This window comes from Myxocyprinus asiaticus, chromosome 1 (genome assembly GCF_019703515.2).
Source record: "Myxocyprinus asiaticus isolate MX2 ecotype Aquarium Trade chromosome 1, UBuf_Myxa_2, whole genome shotgun sequence".
Taxonomy (NCBI): domain Eukaryota; kingdom Metazoa; phylum Chordata; class Actinopteri; order Cypriniformes; family Catostomidae; genus Myxocyprinus; species Myxocyprinus asiaticus.
In genome coordinates this window covers 52,176,465-52,195,070 of record NC_059344.1, presented here as the reverse complement: position 1 = coordinate 52,195,070, position 18,606 = coordinate 52,176,465, and the positions used below count along the sequence as shown (strand labels likewise).

At 37.0% G+C, this 18,606-nt stretch overlaps 1 protein-coding gene across 1 annotated transcript in view; it reads left to right on the top strand.

Moving 5' to 3' along the window:
- Positions 1 to 18,606, top strand: part of tbc1d19 (TBC1 domain family, member 19) — a 34,354-nt gene that overhangs the window by 3,132 nt on the left and 12,616 nt on the right. Inside the window, 8 exon segments of the mRNA XM_051710807.1 lie at positions 1 to 70; positions 6,956 to 7,046; positions 7,130 to 7,180; positions 11,882 to 11,928; positions 12,560 to 12,670; positions 13,132 to 13,204; positions 14,103 to 14,142; positions 16,278 to 16,371. The exon segment at positions 1 to 70 is cut by the window's left edge and continues 6 nt beyond it. Coding sequence (XP_051566767.1) covers positions 1 to 70; positions 6,956 to 7,046; positions 7,130 to 7,180; positions 11,882 to 11,928; positions 12,560 to 12,670; positions 13,132 to 13,204; positions 14,103 to 14,142; positions 16,278 to 16,371 — 577 coding nt within the window.

Genomic DNA, 18,606 nt, shown 5'->3' with positions numbered 1-18,606 from the left:
TCCTCCTGGGCATCCCAGAGCACCTCCAGAACACACCAAAGAGCCGCTGGCATATATGCGCAAAGCCCAGGTACAACTTTTCTCTTTTTCCATTTTTCTATAGTTACAGTGCTTGCAAGACAGCACTGTATTGCTATTCCTCATTCATTCTGGTTAATATTTGTTCTAAATCCCTAACCATTACACTTGCACTGCAATTTAATTTAATTCAGCCCAAATCATTTAACGAACAGACTTTGTTTTGTAGATGATTTCATCCTTTGGTATGCTGTTTTTTTTTTTAAAGTAAGCTTTATACTTTTTTAAGCAATCTAAGATTTAATAATCTACCTTGGTGACTTACCTTTAGACCTGTTGCGACTATTAAATAATCGTCTGATTATTTGAGATAACAGTGATTATTGTGCACTTCAAATTCCAATCACATTTGAATGCCCAAATAAGGGAATTCTAAGCAAAAAGATAAATGCCATCAACAATGCGTTTTTGTGTCATTCAGTTGAACTCCGGGCGTCACTGAGCCGCACCGTGGATATCAACCAGAGCAGCTCCGTTCCAGGAGAGTGCGTGAAGTGCTTCACAAGTGCTCTGATGCATGCGCCGGCACCAAACTCCTGTGAAAATTTTAATGAACCAACCAACTTTGATAGTGAATGCAAAGCATTCCTACATCTCTTTAAACGATTGTGTAATGTCAAATATTCCAGGTCATAGCGGGTTCGTACACCCAGTGTTAATGACACGCAGTGACAGAGAGGAGAAGCACGCTTACTCTATTTCTGTAGAGTGATAAATGATGAAACAAAATTCCTAAGGTTTTGCTTCATGTGAAATAAGGGCTCGTGGGTTTAATCAAAGGGCATTAAAATAATTTTTGAAAGTGAAGAAATTAGGACAGAAATATTTTACTACTGCATAATATAATATAAAATAAAATGTAAAATATATATATATATATATATATATATATATATATACACACACACACACACACACACAGTTGAAGTCAGAAGTTTACATATACTTAGGTTGAAGTCATTAAGACACATTTTTTAACCACTCCACAGATTTCATATTAGCAAACTATAGATTTGGCAAGTCATTTAGGACATCTACTTTGTACATGACACGATTAATTATTCCAACAATTGTTTACAGACAGATTGTTTCACTTTTAATTGACTATATCACAATTCCAGTGGGTCAGAAGTTTACATACACTAAGTTAACTGTGCCTTTAAGCAGCTTGGAAAATTCCATAAAATTATGTCAAGCCTTTAGGCAATTAGTCAATTAGATTCTGATAGGAGGTGTACTGAATTGGAGGTGACCTGTAGATGTATTTTAAGGCCTACCTTCAAAAGCCTCTTTGCTTGAAATCATGGGAAAATCAAAAGAAATCAGTAAAGACCTCATCCTTGGGAGCGATTTCCAAATACCTGAAGGTACCACGTTCATCTGTAAAAACAATAGTACGCAAGTATAAACACCATGGGACCACGCAGCCATCATACTGCTCAGGAAGGAGACACAATCTGTCTCCTAGAGATGAATGTAGTTTGGTGTGAAAAGTGCAAATCAATCCCAGAACAACAACAAAAGACCTTGTGAAGATGCTGGAGGAAACAGGTAGACAAGTATCTATATCCACAGTAAAATGAGTCCTATATCGAAATAACCTGAAAGGCTGCTCAGCAAGGAAGATTGCCATAAAAAAGCAAGACTACAGTTTGCAAGTGCACATGGGGACAAAGATTTTACTTTTTGGAGAAATGTCCTCTGGTCTAATGAAACAAAAATGGAACTGTTTGGCCATAATGACCATCGTTATGTTTGGAGGAAAAAGTGTGAGGCTTGCAAGCTGAAGAACACCATCTCAACCGTGAAGCATTGGGGTGGCAGCAACATGTTGTGGGGGTGCTTTGCTGCAGGAGAGATTGGTACACTTCACAAAATAGAGGGCATCATGAGGAAGGAAAATTATGTGGATATATTTTGAAGCAACATCTCAAGACATCAGCCAGGAAGTTAAAGCTTGGTCGCAAATGGGTCTTCCAAATGGACAATGACCCCAGGCATACCTCCAAAATTGTGGCAAAATGGCTTAAGGACAACAAAGTCAAGGTATTGGAGTGGCCATCACAAAGCCCTGACCTCAATCTGATAGAAAATTTGTGGGCAGAATTGAAAAAGCGTGTGTGAGCAAGGAGGCCTACAAACCTGACTCAGTTACACCAGTTCTGTGTGGAGGAATGGGCCAAAATTTCAGCAACTTATTGTGAGAAGCTTGTGGAAGGCTACCCAAAACGTTTAACCCAAGTTAAACAATTTAAAGGCAATGCTACCAAATACTAACAAAGTGTATGTAAACTACTGACCGACTGGAAATGTGATGAAAGAAATAAAACGTGAAATAAACCATTCTCTCTACTATTATTCTGACATTTCACATTCTTTTTTGTCATTAACAATTTTTTATTGATTCCATACACTTATTTAAACAAACAGCATAAGAATACACAGAATCAACCTTTATTAGTTATGAGGGCGCACCAGCCGACTTCCATCCCCTAAGAATTACTTGCCTGCCAATCATCACGTTGGTAAGGACCCTGTTTTTTTTATATGTTTGTTTATTATATTAATACACATTATTAATACCCATCACCCAAAATACAGAGCCTGGGGAAAAAAAAATCTGAGTGCTCAAGACCTCACAGATAAAATTCTGAACCCTCGACCAAAACTCTTCAATCTTAGTACAGCTCAAAAAACATGGGCTATGTCCCCATCCTCCAACTGGCATCGCCAGCAAGTAGATGTGTCTTTAAGGCCAAGCCAATATATTCTAGAGGGAGTCCAATAAAAATGATGCAGAATCTTAAATTGAATGAGGTGTACCCTTGCATCCCTAGACATAGACTTGACATTTTGACTAAATTCAAGTCTCTCTCCCATAACTTCTTAAGAGATGTTAAAACCCCATCCCCTAGACCCTGAATTAGCCAAGAATAGTATGCTGAAGCTTCATGACCTTTTTTAAAAGCAGCAAGTACCATCTCAAGAGTGTCTGCTGCTTTAGGGGTCTGCGTACTACACCCAAAGGTGATACAGAGTAGATGTCACAGCTGTAAGTACCTAAAGAATTGAGATCTGGGAATCCCAAACTGCTGTATTATATTTTCAGAGGATCTCGACGCTCCATTTTCATACAGGTCACCCAGCGTAGCAACACCCTTCTCAATCCATTCTGTCCAGCAGAAAGGGTATTTATTAATGCATAATTTAGGATTCAACCAAATACTTGCAGCAACATTCAGGTAAATGTCCGAATTGAACACGTGAGAAACTTTTGTCCACACTAAATGCATGTGCGAGATAACGGGATGTGTCTTCTCCAGGGCAGTACGCTGTCAGAGCCAAAGCTTCGGATTTAGACCAATTAACTCTGTATCCTGAGAATTTTTTAATAATTTGAAGGAATTAATAATACTTTGGAGGCAAGGCATAGATCTAGTGGGGTCGGAGACGAATAATAAAATAACATCTGCGTAAAGCAAAAGCTTATGCGCCATACCTCCCACCACCACCCCATGAAAATAATATTCCTTTCTTATTGCTGCTGCTAATGGTTTCAGGGCGAGACAGAACAATACTGGGGAAAGAGGGCAACCCTGCCAGGTGCCCCTATCCAGAGTAAAATAATCTGAAATTAATCCATTTGTTTGTACTGCCACTACCAGGTGTCTATTAAGTAACTTAATCCATCCAATAAAAGTATTCCTGAACCCGTATATTTCCAAAATCTTAAAAAGATAATCCCATTCTACCATATCAAACACCTTTTCGGCGTCAAGTGAGATGGCAGCGACCGGAGTCTGATCATTCGCCACTGACCCCATAATATTGATGAAACGCCTAATGTTATCAGAAGAGCTGCGGCCCCGAATAAACCCCAAGTGATCTGTATGTATAAGAGATGTCACAACTTTACTTAATTGGTTAGACAAAATTTTTGACAATATTTTTACGTCTAGCTGGATCAGGGAAATTGGACGATAACACTTACACTCGCTTGAATCCTTGTCCTTTTTAAGAATCAGACTGATCCGGGCTTGTGTCATGGTTGGCGGAATCTGAGACTAAGATGTTTCCAACTGAGTAATCAACAACAGATGAAATGAGGGATTAGATGTATAAAAAAAATCTATTCTAGAATAAATCTTATGGACTGATGAAAAAAATGTATAGTCCCTACCAGATGGGTTCAAAAGTCTCCAAATATCTGTAAGACCAAGATTTTTACACATCCTGTGAAGCGTCACTGTTGCTCTAGGGGGCTTACTTTGCTTCACTATGATCAAGGACTGAGTCCATCAGAAGATTAAAGTCTCCTCCCAATATTATATCATGGGGGGTGCCAGCGGCTTGCAACATCCCTTCAAGAGCTATAAAAAAGCCCTGATCATCGGCGTTAGGTGCGTAAATAATAGCCAAAATCAACCTTTGCCCCTGAATTTCTGATAAAACAATAATGACTCGTCCTAATTTATCTTTAATCTGTTTGAGACATTTGAATTGTAGATGTTTACTTATCTATGAAATGACTCCCCTGCTTTTACTTGAGCCAGCACTAAAGAAAACATGTCCACCCCATATCTTCCCAAATTTTTCAGCTTCCTGTGGGGAAAGATGCGTTTCTTGAAAAAATACTATATCATATTTCTTACGTTTAAGAAAAGAAATAACCTTCCTACATTTTATGGGGTGCCCCATCCCATTTACATTCCACGTGGAGAGAGACAATCTGCTCATATTAACATTTGATATTTTGACATATTATAAAAAATAGATTGTCAAGAATAAAATTGTAATGACCACATTCGTGCAACAATTAAACCCCAAACATCCCCCAGAACCAAAAAAATACAAAAAACGGAAAACGTGCGCATGAACCCCACGCACGACAGCGCCAACTGGTGTCCATCCCTCTAAACTCAAACAGTCCATGTACGCCTACGAGAGCCCCCGCGACAACTTTGCTGTCAGATTGCTCAAGTCTGGTGCTTCTATACAAATTTTGTGAGACAGAACTACACAACAGAAAATAATCTATAAAACAAACTCCAGCCAGTAGGAGGCTTAAGCAAAAAGAGCGTGTAGATTCATCCACAAAACTGTCTCAAAGGTATATTCCTCCACAAAACAAGCTCCAGCTGCTAGCGGAACCAACACACACACACACACACACACACAATAGCCGTTCAGTTTCCTCGGGCAGTCAAACAAATGTTCAGTGAGCCAGCTCATTTGGCTGTTACATGAGTGTAACAATTACCTAATCACTCCTGCAAGAAATATTCCACAAAACAAACTCCAGCCAATAGGAGGCATAAGCACAAAGAACATGCAGATTCATCCACAACAATGTCCCGAAGGAGTGTTATTCCACAAAACAAACTCCAGCCACTAGGTGGAACCAGCAAAAAAAGAAACAAAAAAGGTGCTCAGTTCCTTGGACAGTTAAGTGAATGTTCAGTGAGTTAGACCCACTCGGCTGCAATGTGAGTATCACACAATGATTCACTCACTCCATTGACTTTATGAAGGACAATGCTTATTGGGGACATGTAAATACTTTGTGGCCATCCCTAATCTAAGGATTCTCAGTTTGGCCGGGATCATCAGTGCAAAAGCGACCTTCCATTGATGTAAGAATTTCTTGCATTCCTTGAATCAATCATGTTTCTCTCTTGTCGAATTTGCAAAATCTGGGAACAAGAAAACGCTGTGGTTCTTCCAAGAAAGCCTTCCTTTACCCCTTACCTCACGTAACACGAGATCTTTATTGGACGATCTCAGAAATTTGGCCAGAATTGATTAGGGCCTGTCTCCCTCCGCTGATCTCCGTGCTGGAACTCTGTGAGCTCTCTTGATTTCCATTTCCTTGATATGGCCTGTTATGTCGAGCAGACTCGGGAAGAGCCCGTCTACGAATTTCACAATATCTTGGCCTTCTTCATCCTCAGGAATTCCAAAAATTCGGACGTTGTTTCGCCGGTTACGATTCTCTAAGTCTTCCAACTTTTCTCAGACGCACTCCAGACCTGCCTTGGACGCTAGCGGGTTAGCAGCTAATTCCCTCTCCGATGACTCCAGATAATCGATCCGTTTCTCAATATCTGCCACTCTTGTAACCATCTCGGTGAATTTCATTTCCATGGCAGTGATCGATCGATGTATTACAGCAATATCCTCCAAGTCAGCAACGACCTTCGTCAGCATTGCCGACACGTTCATCAATTGATGCCGAATTTCCTTCACTTCACCGTCCAAATTGACTCCCGTGCTTTCGGCCTGCTGCTCAGGGGCTTCAGCTTGAGCTCGTAAGTGTCTTTTAATATCTCCAGAGCCCGAGGATTTTGAATTCTTTGACATATTGTCTTCCTAGAACAGTTAAGAATCAGGGTATATCGAATCAGTTAATCATCAGCCAAATTTCATAACTGTGACAACCTTACTTACCTTGATAGAATGTTTAGCATTCAAAGTCTTACCGACAATGATGATGTCACTGTAGTTTTGCCACACTGAATTTTGATTAGTCTTTCTTATATGTTTTTGCATACTGAATTATGATTGATCTTGTCTTTTTTTTGCATCTTTTATGCAATCATCTTTAGCTTCCTTTACACTGCAAAAATGGTGTTGCATGGTGTGTTGACACGTACTGAGTATTGTGACAAGCACAAATCCTAAAAGCTAAGCTTACCTAAAACTTAACACTATTCCTTTGCTGCCTTGCAAGCTCTGGTATTACTCTCTTGCACTCTTTTTCTTCTTTGTCTGCATCCCTTTTTCTTTTCTCATTATTTTCTCTCTCTTTTTTACTTTTTACACTTTTTTCTCTTGCTTCAGTCTTGCTTATACAGTATAATGATTTTTTGTCTTGTAGGCGAGCTGGGAGAACAGGACCTTGAAGAGCTTGAACAGTATGTGTACAGAGTTGGGAATCCCACTGGCCAGAAATGTAAAAGTCTAAACCAGTTTATATTAAAAACGTTTATTGTATATGCTTTTGAGAAAGAAGAGAAGATATTTTGTTGTCCCCTGTTTTTCAGAGTCCCAGAACAGAAAGAGCTGACAAATAAATGGAATGAGATGGGAACCGATGAACCAGGTGATGCACACACTCACAGTCTATATACAGATTTACACCCTGACTGATGTGTATTGAAGACAACGTCTGTTTCTGTGTGTGTGCACGCATGAATTGCAGAATGTTTACACACAGAGGTTTGGCTTGTTCACAGAAGTCCTGAGCAGTATAACAGCTCCATAACAATGCTATCAGTTTGCTGTGCGTATGATAACATTTACCGCTTTCTGCAGGACACTGGCATAAACAGCCCTTCCTGTGAAACCAGAGCATGTCCAGACCCTTGGACTGCATCCCTATAACTAATGCTAACACCCCACATAGCTGCCTGCCTTTTCTTTTCTTTTTTCTTTCTTTCTTTCTTTCTTTCTTTCGCTCTCTTTCTCTTTGGCTCTTTCTTTGGCTCTGTCTTTTTCTTTCGCACTTTCTTTTTTCTTTCTTTTTCCTTCACTTTTTGCTCTCGCATTTTCGCTTTCTTTTCTTTTGCTCTCTTTCGCTCTTTCGTTCATTCTTTCGCTCTTTCGTTCATTCGTTTGCTCTTTCGTTTGCTCTTTCGTTCGCCCTTTCGCTCTTGTTCGTTTTTTCGCTCTCTTTTGCTCTTTCTTTCGTACTTTTTTCTTACTCAGTCTTTCTTACTTTTTCTTTCTTTTGCACTCACTTTTTCTTTCTTTCGCTCTTTCTCGTTCATTCTTTCGCTCTTGCACTTTCTTTAGCACTTTTGCACTTTCTTTTTCTTTTGCTCCTTTCTTTCGCTCTTGCTCTCGCTTTTTCTTTTGTTCTCTTTCGCTCTTGCACATTTTCTTTCTTTCGCTCTTTCTCTTTTGCACGTCCTCACTTTTGCACTTTTTCTTTCTTTCTCTCGCTCTTTCTTTCTCTCTTTCGCTCTTGTACTTTCTTTCGCAGTCACACTTTTTCTCTCTTTCTCTCTTTCGCACTCTTTCGCTCTATCTTTCTCTTGCACTTTCTTTCGCACTTTCGCACTCTTTCGCTGTTGCTCTCTTTCTTTTGCTTGCTCTCTTTCACTCTTGCACTTCTTTTGCACATTTTCTTTTTTTCGCTCTAACACTTTCACACATTCTTCGCTCTTTCTTTTGCTCTCTTTTTTCGCTCTTTCGCTCTTTTGCACTTTCTTCGATCTTTCTTTTGCTCTTTCTTTCACTCTTGAACTTTCACACTTTTTCTTTCGCTCTCTTTCACTCGTGCACTTTCGCACTTTCACACTCTTTCTTTCGCGCTCTTTCTTTCACTCTTTTGCACTTTCTTTTGCACATTTTCTTTTCTTTTGCTCTTTCACACTTTCGCTCCTTTCACTCTTTTGCACATTTTTCTTTCTCTTTCACACTTTCTTCGCTCTTTCTTCTTTCGCTCTTTCTTTCACTCTTGCTCTTTCGCACTTTTTCTTTTCTTTTTCTTTTGCACTTTTTTCGCTCTGCACATTTTCTTTCTTTCGCTCTCTTTCGCACTTCTGCACTTTTGCACTTTTTCTTTCGCTCTCTCACTCTCTTTTGATCTTACACGTTCGCACTTTCACACTTTTTCTTTCTCGCTCTTTCTCTTGCTCTTTCTCTCGCTCTTTCTTTTGCTCTTTCACTCTTTTGCTCTTTTGCTCTTTCGCTCTCTCTTGCTCTTTTGCTCTCTCTTGCTCTTTCGCTGTCTTTTGCTCTTTCACTCTTGCACTTTTTTTGCACATTTTATTTTTCTTTCACTCTTTCACACTTTCTTCGCACCTTCTTTCGCTCTTGCTCTTTTTTTCGCTCTTTCACTCTTGCACTTTCTTTTGCACATTTTCTTTCTTTCATGTTTTCTTTCGCTCTTTCACTCTTGCACTTTCTTTTGCACATTTTCTTTTTCTTTCTTTCACACTTTCGCTTTTTCTTTCGCTCTTTCACACTTTCTTTGATCTTTCTTTTGCTCTTTCACTCTTGCACTTTCATTCGCACTCACACTTTCTCTTTCTTTCACTCATGCACTTTTGCACTTTCATACTCTTTCGCTCTTTCTCTTTTGCTCTTTCTTTCACTCTTTTGCACATTCTTTAGCACATTTTCATTTTCTTTCGCGCTCTTTCTTTCGCTCTTGCACTTTCGCACTTTCACACTTTCTTTCGCTCCTTTCTTTCACTCTTTCTTTCACTCTTGCACATTTTCTTTTTCTTTCTCTCTCACACTTTCTTCACTCTTTCGCTCTCTTTTTCTTTTGCTCTTTCTTTCACACTTTCTTTTGCTCTTTCTTTTGTTTGCACTTTCATTCTTTCTCACTTTAGTTTGGAAATTATTTCGCTCTTTCTTTCACACTTTCTTTCACACTTTCTTTCGCACATTCGTGGCATAATATTGATTTCCACATAAATGTATTTGACTTGCCCCCCCATTTCTTTATAAACAAGCTAAAATCTGGGATCCAGGAGGCACTTACAATGAATGGGGGCCAATTTTTTAACGTTAAAATACTTTTTCAGAGGTATAGCCACAAGCCTAAACAAATGTGTGTTAACAGGATTTTAGTGTGATAAAATCACTTAACCTTTTCTGTGTAAAGTTATAGCCTGTTTTACAACTTCATTGTCATGACAATGTAATGTAATGTCAACAAGCCCTAAAACCCTTAAACGACCGTAAAAATGACAATTTAAACAACTTTACAGCTCAAATAACACGAGTTTTAACAGAAGAATGAATGTACGTTTGTGCATGCTTTTTTCTTACACACTTTCTTTACTTAATACTTTCTTTTATACTTTCTCTGACCCCTTCCTCCTTTATTCTATTCTTTTATATCTTTCTTTCTCTCTTGTTCTTGTTCTATTTTTCTTGCAAGGTTGGCATGATATAAATATATAGTACTGCCAGGCCAAATGAGTTTGGTCACGATAAAGGAACATTTCACTAAAAAATGATAACCTTGTAATAATTTAATCATATCATTCAAAAACCCATATGTCACAAAAGAAATGTTTGGCAGAATGTCTGGCTGCTCTTTTCTATGCAATAAATGGATTGTGATTTACCGTCAATCTTCCAAAAAGTGTCATCAAAGAAAAGTTTGTGTGGGGAATAAACTGAAATTTAAGTAATTATTAACTAAAACAAAAGTTCCCATACTCCATTACTTTATTTATTACCATTTTTGAGTTATCTATACTTTGAGTCACTTGTTCCAAAATTTCTATTAACCAAATGAAGCCAGAAGAAAGGCAACCTTTTACAACTGCTGTTTATCAGTATCAATCACTGTGGCATACTTAGTGACTTAAAGGAATAGTTCACCCAAAAATGAAAATTCTCTCATAATTTACTCACCCTCATACCATCCCAGATGTGTATGACTTTCTTCTGCAGAACACAACTTATTAATATTCTTTACAGTAGTTCCTTTCAATGCAAGTGAATGGGTGTGTAAAGGACTTTCACAGGGAGTACACAGGAAACCAGGTTTCTTCCACTCAGGTAAGAGTTTCTTTAATGGAATAACTTGAGTTTTTACAGAGATGCCACAACACATCAGCTTCACACTTTCATGATACTCTCTAGCTTCACAATATAGACTTTAGCTTCACAACAAGACTGTAGCTTCACGAAGAGCTTCAAGACCCAGACTCTCTCTCTGGTCTGCTGACGGTGTGGCTCTTTTATGCCGCTCTCCCCATGCTCACTGTAATTAGAGACAGGTGTTAGACATAATTTAGCTCAGGTGCAAGCGCCCTTACCACTTTCTTTCTCTCCAGACGGACACTTGACCACGCCCCCGCTGCCACAGGGTGCCAAAAATGTGACGCTCCAAAAAGCACATAAAGGCATCATAAAAGTAATCCACACAACTCCAGTGTTTAAATCCATATCTTCAGAAGTGATATGATAGGGTGTGGGTGAGAAAAAGATCAATATTTAAGTCCTTTTTTGCTAGAAATTCAACTCTCTGCCCAGTAGGGGGTGGTATGCATGAAGAATGTGAATCACCAAAAACACAAAATGAAGAATGTAAAAGTGATCTGTTTCTCACCCACACCTATCACATCGCTTCTGAACATATAGATTTAACCACTGGAGTCGTATGGATTACTTTTATGCTGACTAATGTGATTTTTGGAGCTTCAAAATTTTGGCACCCATTCACTTGCATTGTATGGACCAAAGGAGCTGAGATATTCTTCTAAAAATCTTCGTTTGAGTTCAGCAGATTAAAGAAAGTCATACACATCTGGGATGGCATGAGTGTGAGTAAAGAAGAGAGAATTTTCATTTTTTGGGTGAACTATTCCTTTAAGCCCAGTCAGACTGCTTAACTGCTAACAAATAGCAGTTAAGCAGTTATTAAAATCCTGAGGTTCTTTATTAAACCTGCTGTTTCTTGCAGAGCTGGTACAGTATGTCCACTATATTATCAATATCGTGCCAGCAGCACTTCATCCATGCAGGGTTTAGAATATTCACAGCTCTTCCACTTTCCTCCATTGTACTAATGCAAAGGCTTTATTCTCTGAATACTGGACAAGTTTTAATGGCAAAATATTTGCCAGCATGTACTTTTCCTCTCTTTTTCTTCATCTGACTTGAATATAAATCTTGTATTAACCTGACATGTCACCTGAATGATACAAAAAATAAACAAGAAAGCTTCTCCGTAGAATTCTGTTATGTTACCCGTGTCAGTTCTCAACCAAGTTCTAGTTTTCAACTCTAATCGATAGGACACTGTTCTCGTATATCTGTTTTTTTTTTTCAGACCTAAGCAAATTCAGGCCTGTGTATGCACCCAAAGACTTCCTTGAGGTAGGTTCAGTCTTGCTTACATAATCTAATCAGTTTATAAAAAACATCCGTTCCAAATGAGGAAGATATGAAGCAGCTGATTGGATTCTCTCAGGAAATGTTCGGCTAAATTACCAGAATTGTCCGAGAGGTTGTTTAAGTGATTTACATGAGCTGATGTTGATGCTGATCTTGATTCATGATCAGTACAAAAAACAGTAAGCCTATGTCTACAGCACAGCTTTTAACCACTTTTAGTGAGTCACCTTTGTAATTTGCCAATTACACTGAGATAAATGCAAATAAAGAAGTGACAGTGATAGTTATGGAGATGGCTAGTTGTTAGCCCACATGCTCTAGACATATAGAGCATCGATCAAATATTTAACAAATCTCAGTGTTTAAAAAAGTAAAGGCTTTATAGTGGTGTGGTTTGTGTAAAAGTCATTGCATTTTTTGATTAGTTAATTTTGTTGAAGGTATTTTACAGTGTGAATTTTGTCTGATTTTATTTCTACGTCTTTGCCAAAGGAAATTAAATATTGTTTATTTTTGGAAACAGAAAACTGTGTGAAGAAACAGTGTTTATTACATTTTGATAACAAAGTGCATATTCCCCCTCATATATTTGAAGTGAAATGTTTTCTTCCAGGTGTTGATTGGTTTAAGGAACCCTTATAATGAGCGTAGTGAAGGACTCACAGTCAGATGGAACTGGGGATTAATCCAAGTTTCCCTCAATGTCTGTGACATTCCATAAATGGTGAGTCTCTTCTGTGTCTCCCTCTCTTTTCTTTCTCTCTCCCCGATGTTTTTATTTTCATGTCTAGACACGAACAATATTCACCATTGGGACTGTTGATAATGATCTAAAACAATTTCTGTATACAAATTAAAGTAATCAAGAGTTACTGTGATTTAAAGAATCTAAATGACAAATTATCTTGGTGCTCAACCACAATGTACCCTTCATTTAAACCATCTGTTGGCTTGAAAGTTGGCTTATTTTAAAACCTCTGCATCACATTATACGGTTGTCATCCAATTAAATGTCAAAGTAGTAGTTGTGATACCATGAAAATGATTTATGTTAATGATTGAGGCCAAAACGTTTCCATTAATCAGTTAATTATTATATATGACTTTGAATGGGTGAAATATCATTGAGTTAATATACTTTGTCCATTAGAAATAATTATATTCCGTCAGTTGTCTGGGTTGCAGAAAGAGACGTATCCAGAACTGGGTCTTTCTTATGGGCAAATTGGTATTGATGATCACACACATGTTCCTCCAGGTAGTTATTTACTCCTTTCATCTAACCCTGCATCATTAATGGAATATTATGTGGTCTAAACCCTAGTTGTGCCAGATGTAAGATTCCAAGGTCATTCCATGCTGTGTGTGTGGTCCAAAGAGTTGGATGCTCCTGTTATTTATTTATTTATTTATTTATTTATTTAAATGGTGGCTTTTCTCCTACCAACATGCTGGAAGTAAACAGAAGAGTCACCCACACTCACCAAATGTAATGTGTTCCAACCCCCTAAATTCTGTATTAGAGACCAATTTCAACCCGGTCTCATGACAAGTCGTAATTATAGTATGGGATGGTGAAATAGTACGAAATCGTACAAGCTGGCTCCAACAAAAACGTACAACTTTTACACCCATAGAGAAAAATAAATGAACCAATGAACAATGTTAATAAGATTTTTTTTTTTTTTAAAACCCGGACCCAAACCTAATAACAGGAAAATAACAGTTTTGTACAACATAAGACACATTGGGGATTTACAGATTTTTTGACACTCATCAGTAATTTTTATTGCATAAATAAATATGGAATGAGTAATTCAATTTGTCAACAAACGTTTCCTTTCTTAAAACAAAGTGTTGGATAGGAGGCTAGCTAAAATGTAATGACTGTATTATATCGATTTGAAATTCTGCTTGTTGATTGTTTGGTCTCTATGGGAATAAAAGTAATATCATTTTATATGAGCCAAGGCATTCAATATCTTACAATTTTGCAATCTCATATAAAATATTACGAGTTTTAATGAGACCGTGTTGACCAATTTAGTGCCACTGGTAGTAAGAGATTAACCACTTATTGTTATTTGTGTTGCGTGCTCTGTTTGCATTTTCACTCTCTTATTCTATCTCGTTCTTTTTCTCTGCTGTTTCAACAGATTTGTTTGAGAGCGAGCACATTCACATTGGAAAAAAAAGGTACTTTTTTTTTTTTTTTTTAAACACTTTGATTTAGTTCCATCTTGTTATCATGCTTAACACCTCTGTTTCATTATGTCTTGAGGAGAATACTTGTTTGCTGTCTGCTGTTCCATTTTACCCCAATACATAAAACACAACTAAAAAGTATTAAATCATCCTTTAGTCATTATGATCCCAGACAACCTGCAACCAGAACAAACAAACAATCTGAACTATTTAAACTGTAACAAAGAAATTTCCCCTGTGTGGACTATTCTATTCTATTCTATTCTATTCTAAAGTATCTCATAGCACACTACTTTACTAGGGATTTTCCTCAAGCAATTTAATTCTCTTCACATTTTTATTTTTCAAATTATGTTCATTTCTATTTATTTTCTTATTTCAGTCTTACTCTTTTGTTACTATTTGCATGTATCACCTTCTATATGTACATACTGGATATCCTTCAGAGACCCAAGTATAGAGATTTATGATGTAATTCATCATTGAACATATTGTATTTTTTTATAAAGCCACTGATTATAATTTTTTGTTTTGTTTTTAAGCATACTTTGTTTTGGAGTAAACTGCGTATGACTTCTGAAAACAATGGCAGTCCATGGTCACATTTTAAAATAGAAAAGTTATGATGCCAATAGATCAAAATTATCAATCATCATTAATCTCATGATTTTTTCAATTAATCTCGTGTTTGTAACATATTTTTCTAAAATATATTGGGATACAGCTTTGCCTTTAAAACAGTAACAGGGTTGACAGTTGTACAGTTGACTTAGCCGTCACTAGATTTATGCTCAAGGTTATGACACTACAAGGTTTTTATTAAAACAGAATTTAGTGCTGATATTTCTTCAAATCAAGCATCCACTTTTTAATTTGTTGAGTTGTTTTCTCACAGTGACAAGGATGACAATTTAAAATCGCCCTCTTCTGAAAACACCTAACAAAATATAAGATAAAGCGATAAAAAAGAGACACGTACTTGTATTTGTAGAGTTCACATCCTGAGAGTTTTTTATTATTATTTATGAAATTGTACAGTATATTAATAAGGGAGTGTAATGATAGTAACATGGTTGACAAATTACTTGGGGACTCAACAAAGTCTTTAAAAAATATTATGTCCAGTAAAAGAAAAAAAATAAATAAATAAAAGAAAACAAATTATATATATATATATAAAGAGAGAGAAATTTAATACTAAATACTAGATTTTATTTCCATTTTTTTTTTATCTCAACATGCACATTTGCTCATACCCAAGAAGTTGAAAACACAGGCCAAAAGGTATCCTCATAAAGAAAGATAATACAAAATAAAGTTACTATATTTTTAATGATAGTAAGAAAATTACCGATAATAACATGGTATAAATGTTGGCATCTACTATTCATATTTCACAAAATGATCCTTTTGTACATTGGGATATTACATTATTAATGATAACGTTAAATATAATTTAGTCTTTGGTGCACATTTTTGTTTTTTTTTAATAAAGGGTTACTTGAGCCTTACTTTTGGTGCTGTGGGAGTACTTGTGTCAGAAAATGTTGGGAAACACTGGTTTAGAGTGTCAGCTATTCATTGCTTTTTTTTTAAACCGTATTTAAAATAAATAAATAAAAAGTAACTGTTTAATTGCTATAAACAAATGTTGCAATTCTGCTGCACTGGGTCTTTGATTGTTATATGTCCCCTATAAAGTACTTTATAAACATTTTTTTAAAGTACTATGTGAGTAGATTTTTACTTGCTTGTTTTCTTAATACAGTCTTCTAATGGTTACCAAGATGAAGACCATTTCTTTAGAAAGAGGTTACATAAGATGAAAGTCATTGAGCTGTGAGTAAAACTCAAGTAAAAACATAAACTGACCATCAGTGCTCTGACGGAGGTCTGTCTGGCCTCCTGTGTGACAAATGTGTTTGCATTTAGCCATTCAGAACCTGAGCGAGTGTCTCTCTTAACATACTTTAGAACAGTCTGTCTCAATGTCTGTGCCTTTTAAAAGCTTTTTAACCTGCTCCAACATTGTGACGCATATGAAACTAAAGTAAAGTATATGGATTAGCTTTGGAGGTTTTTAAGTCCCTCTGCTGTTTCTCTGCATTTGTGCAGTGGTGAGCGAGCAGGACGGCACAGCAGTACAGTAGACGAGGCTGCCCCACAGGTCACAGAGCCCAGTTATGGACTCTCATCCTGAACTCCACGGACGATCCTGAGGTAATATACACTCTCACTCTCCCTTTCATACACACGCAGACATACATAAACCCACCATAAATATTTATGTACATCCAAACAAATGGAAGTATTTGTGTATCTAAACATTTCTGGCAGTTGTTGTGTACATGTCCCAGAACTAACATTTTATGGTTATTTATTTGTACTAATCAGACACGCTCATTGCAGAAATGTTCCATATGCTGTGCATAATACACTGTGGGAGAATAGGTAGTAAAAGTGTTGTGTAGCAGTTTGGCCCTCAGTTTGAGATGGTTAGCAAAAGAGAAATACAGATGGCTTAAAAGGTGCAAGACCCAAGGTATTAGCTAGGTATTGCCTGGATGTAAAAAAAAAAAGTGTTAAGTTATATAAGAACTAATTTAAAGCTGAAGTGTTTAATTTCTGCGTCACTAGTGCCATCAAACGGAACTGAAAAAATAAACATAGTTTTCAAACAGCTTAAATCTCACAATATTAAAATTATTATTTAAAAATGAAGTCATAAAAAGAACCAAAGAAACTAAAGAAAGTGTGGGCCAGTTTGACCCGATTCATAAAGACTTAAGATGTAATATGCCAGAAAAACTGCATTTTAAAATTATAATGCAGTGTCAAAACATTATTAAAATGACACCAGAGCCCAGAGACATTGTTTGAAAAGATATAAACCAATATCAGTAGTGCAATATAAAAACAATGGAAGTTGATTGAAAGCCCCCACCATAATAGGAACAAATATGTTTGTATGTGTTTGGGGGAGGGCCATTTACCTCTCTCATGCCAAAACTTGCATTCACCCAAAATTGAAAATTCTCTCATCATTTATTCACCCTCATGCCATCCCAAATGTGTATGACTTTCTATCTTCTGCGGAACACAAACAAAGATTTTTAGAAGAATATTTCAGCTCTGTAGGTCAATACAATGCAAGTGAATGGATTTCCAGAACTTTGAAGCTCCAAAAAGCACATAAAGGCAGCATAAAAGTAATCCATACGACTCAGAAGTGATATGATAAGTGTGGGTGAGAAACAGATCAATATTTAAGTTCTTTTTTTACTATAAATCTTCACATTCACTTTCAAATTCTTCTTTTGTTTTTGGCCATTCACATTCTTTGTGCATATCACTACCTACTGGACAGGGAGGATAATTTATATAAAAAACTTAATTTTTGACTTAATTGACTTAATTTTGATCTGTTTCTCACCCACACCTAATTAGATTGCTTCAGAAGACATGGATTAAATCACTGTAGTCGGATGGATTCCTTTTTTGCTGCCTTTATGTGCTTTTCAGATCTTCAAAGTTCTGGCCACCTTTAACCTGCATTGTATGGACCTACAGAGCTGAGATATTCTTCTAAAAATCTTCCCTTGTGTTTAGCCGAAGAAATTAAGTCACACATCTGGTATGGCAAGAGGGTGAGTAAACAATGAGAGAATTTTCATTTTTGGGTGAACTGTCCCTTTAATACAATTTTGAGCTTCTTGTGTGGCAGAAATGATTTAGCAGGCAACCACTGTAATTATGCACCCAAGGCATCTTCTGGCTGGCGCTTTCATCCCTAAAGCAATGTCTCCTAGTTGGTTGATTGGTGCTTGGGCCTCCATTAAAGCAGTGAAACTGGCTTCTGGAAAGTGTAACCTCTCCATCTGATAACAAGAGGACAAACACTCGATGTGGGGCGACAATTTTAAAACAAGCAGAGTAATCTTTCACTCTTTGAGCTAGTGTTGTAGATGTGAGCAGGACAGGAGCCAATGGCATGACAGAGGGGAAAAAGGGGAAGTCGGAGTCGGTTTAAATATTTCAGGTGGAACAATTATGTAACTGCTGATAAAGTCTTGATGACAGTGACCAGGCCAGTTCATCACCTTGTCCTCCAAATATATGCCAAAAATTCTCCTGGACAGAACTCCTTTCCCTCTGGAGAGGAGAATGGGCCTTAAGAAAAGCTACTTTTGTTTTGCAGTGCATGAGTCCAAATGGAGAGGTTAATAAGAGTTCATTAAGATTAAGTGTGACTGAAACCTTTCTTAAAGTGACTGAACAGAATTTTTGTTTAAAATGTCTCTTAATGACCCAAAACATGTTGTCCCCATGCCAGTGATGCTAAACTTATGTGAGTCATATTTGACAAAATGGACAAGTCACAAAAGAAAGCAATTTAAGGACAATTTAAAAAATTTTCAATGAATTCTTAATTTGAATGCTAGTATATTGTTACAT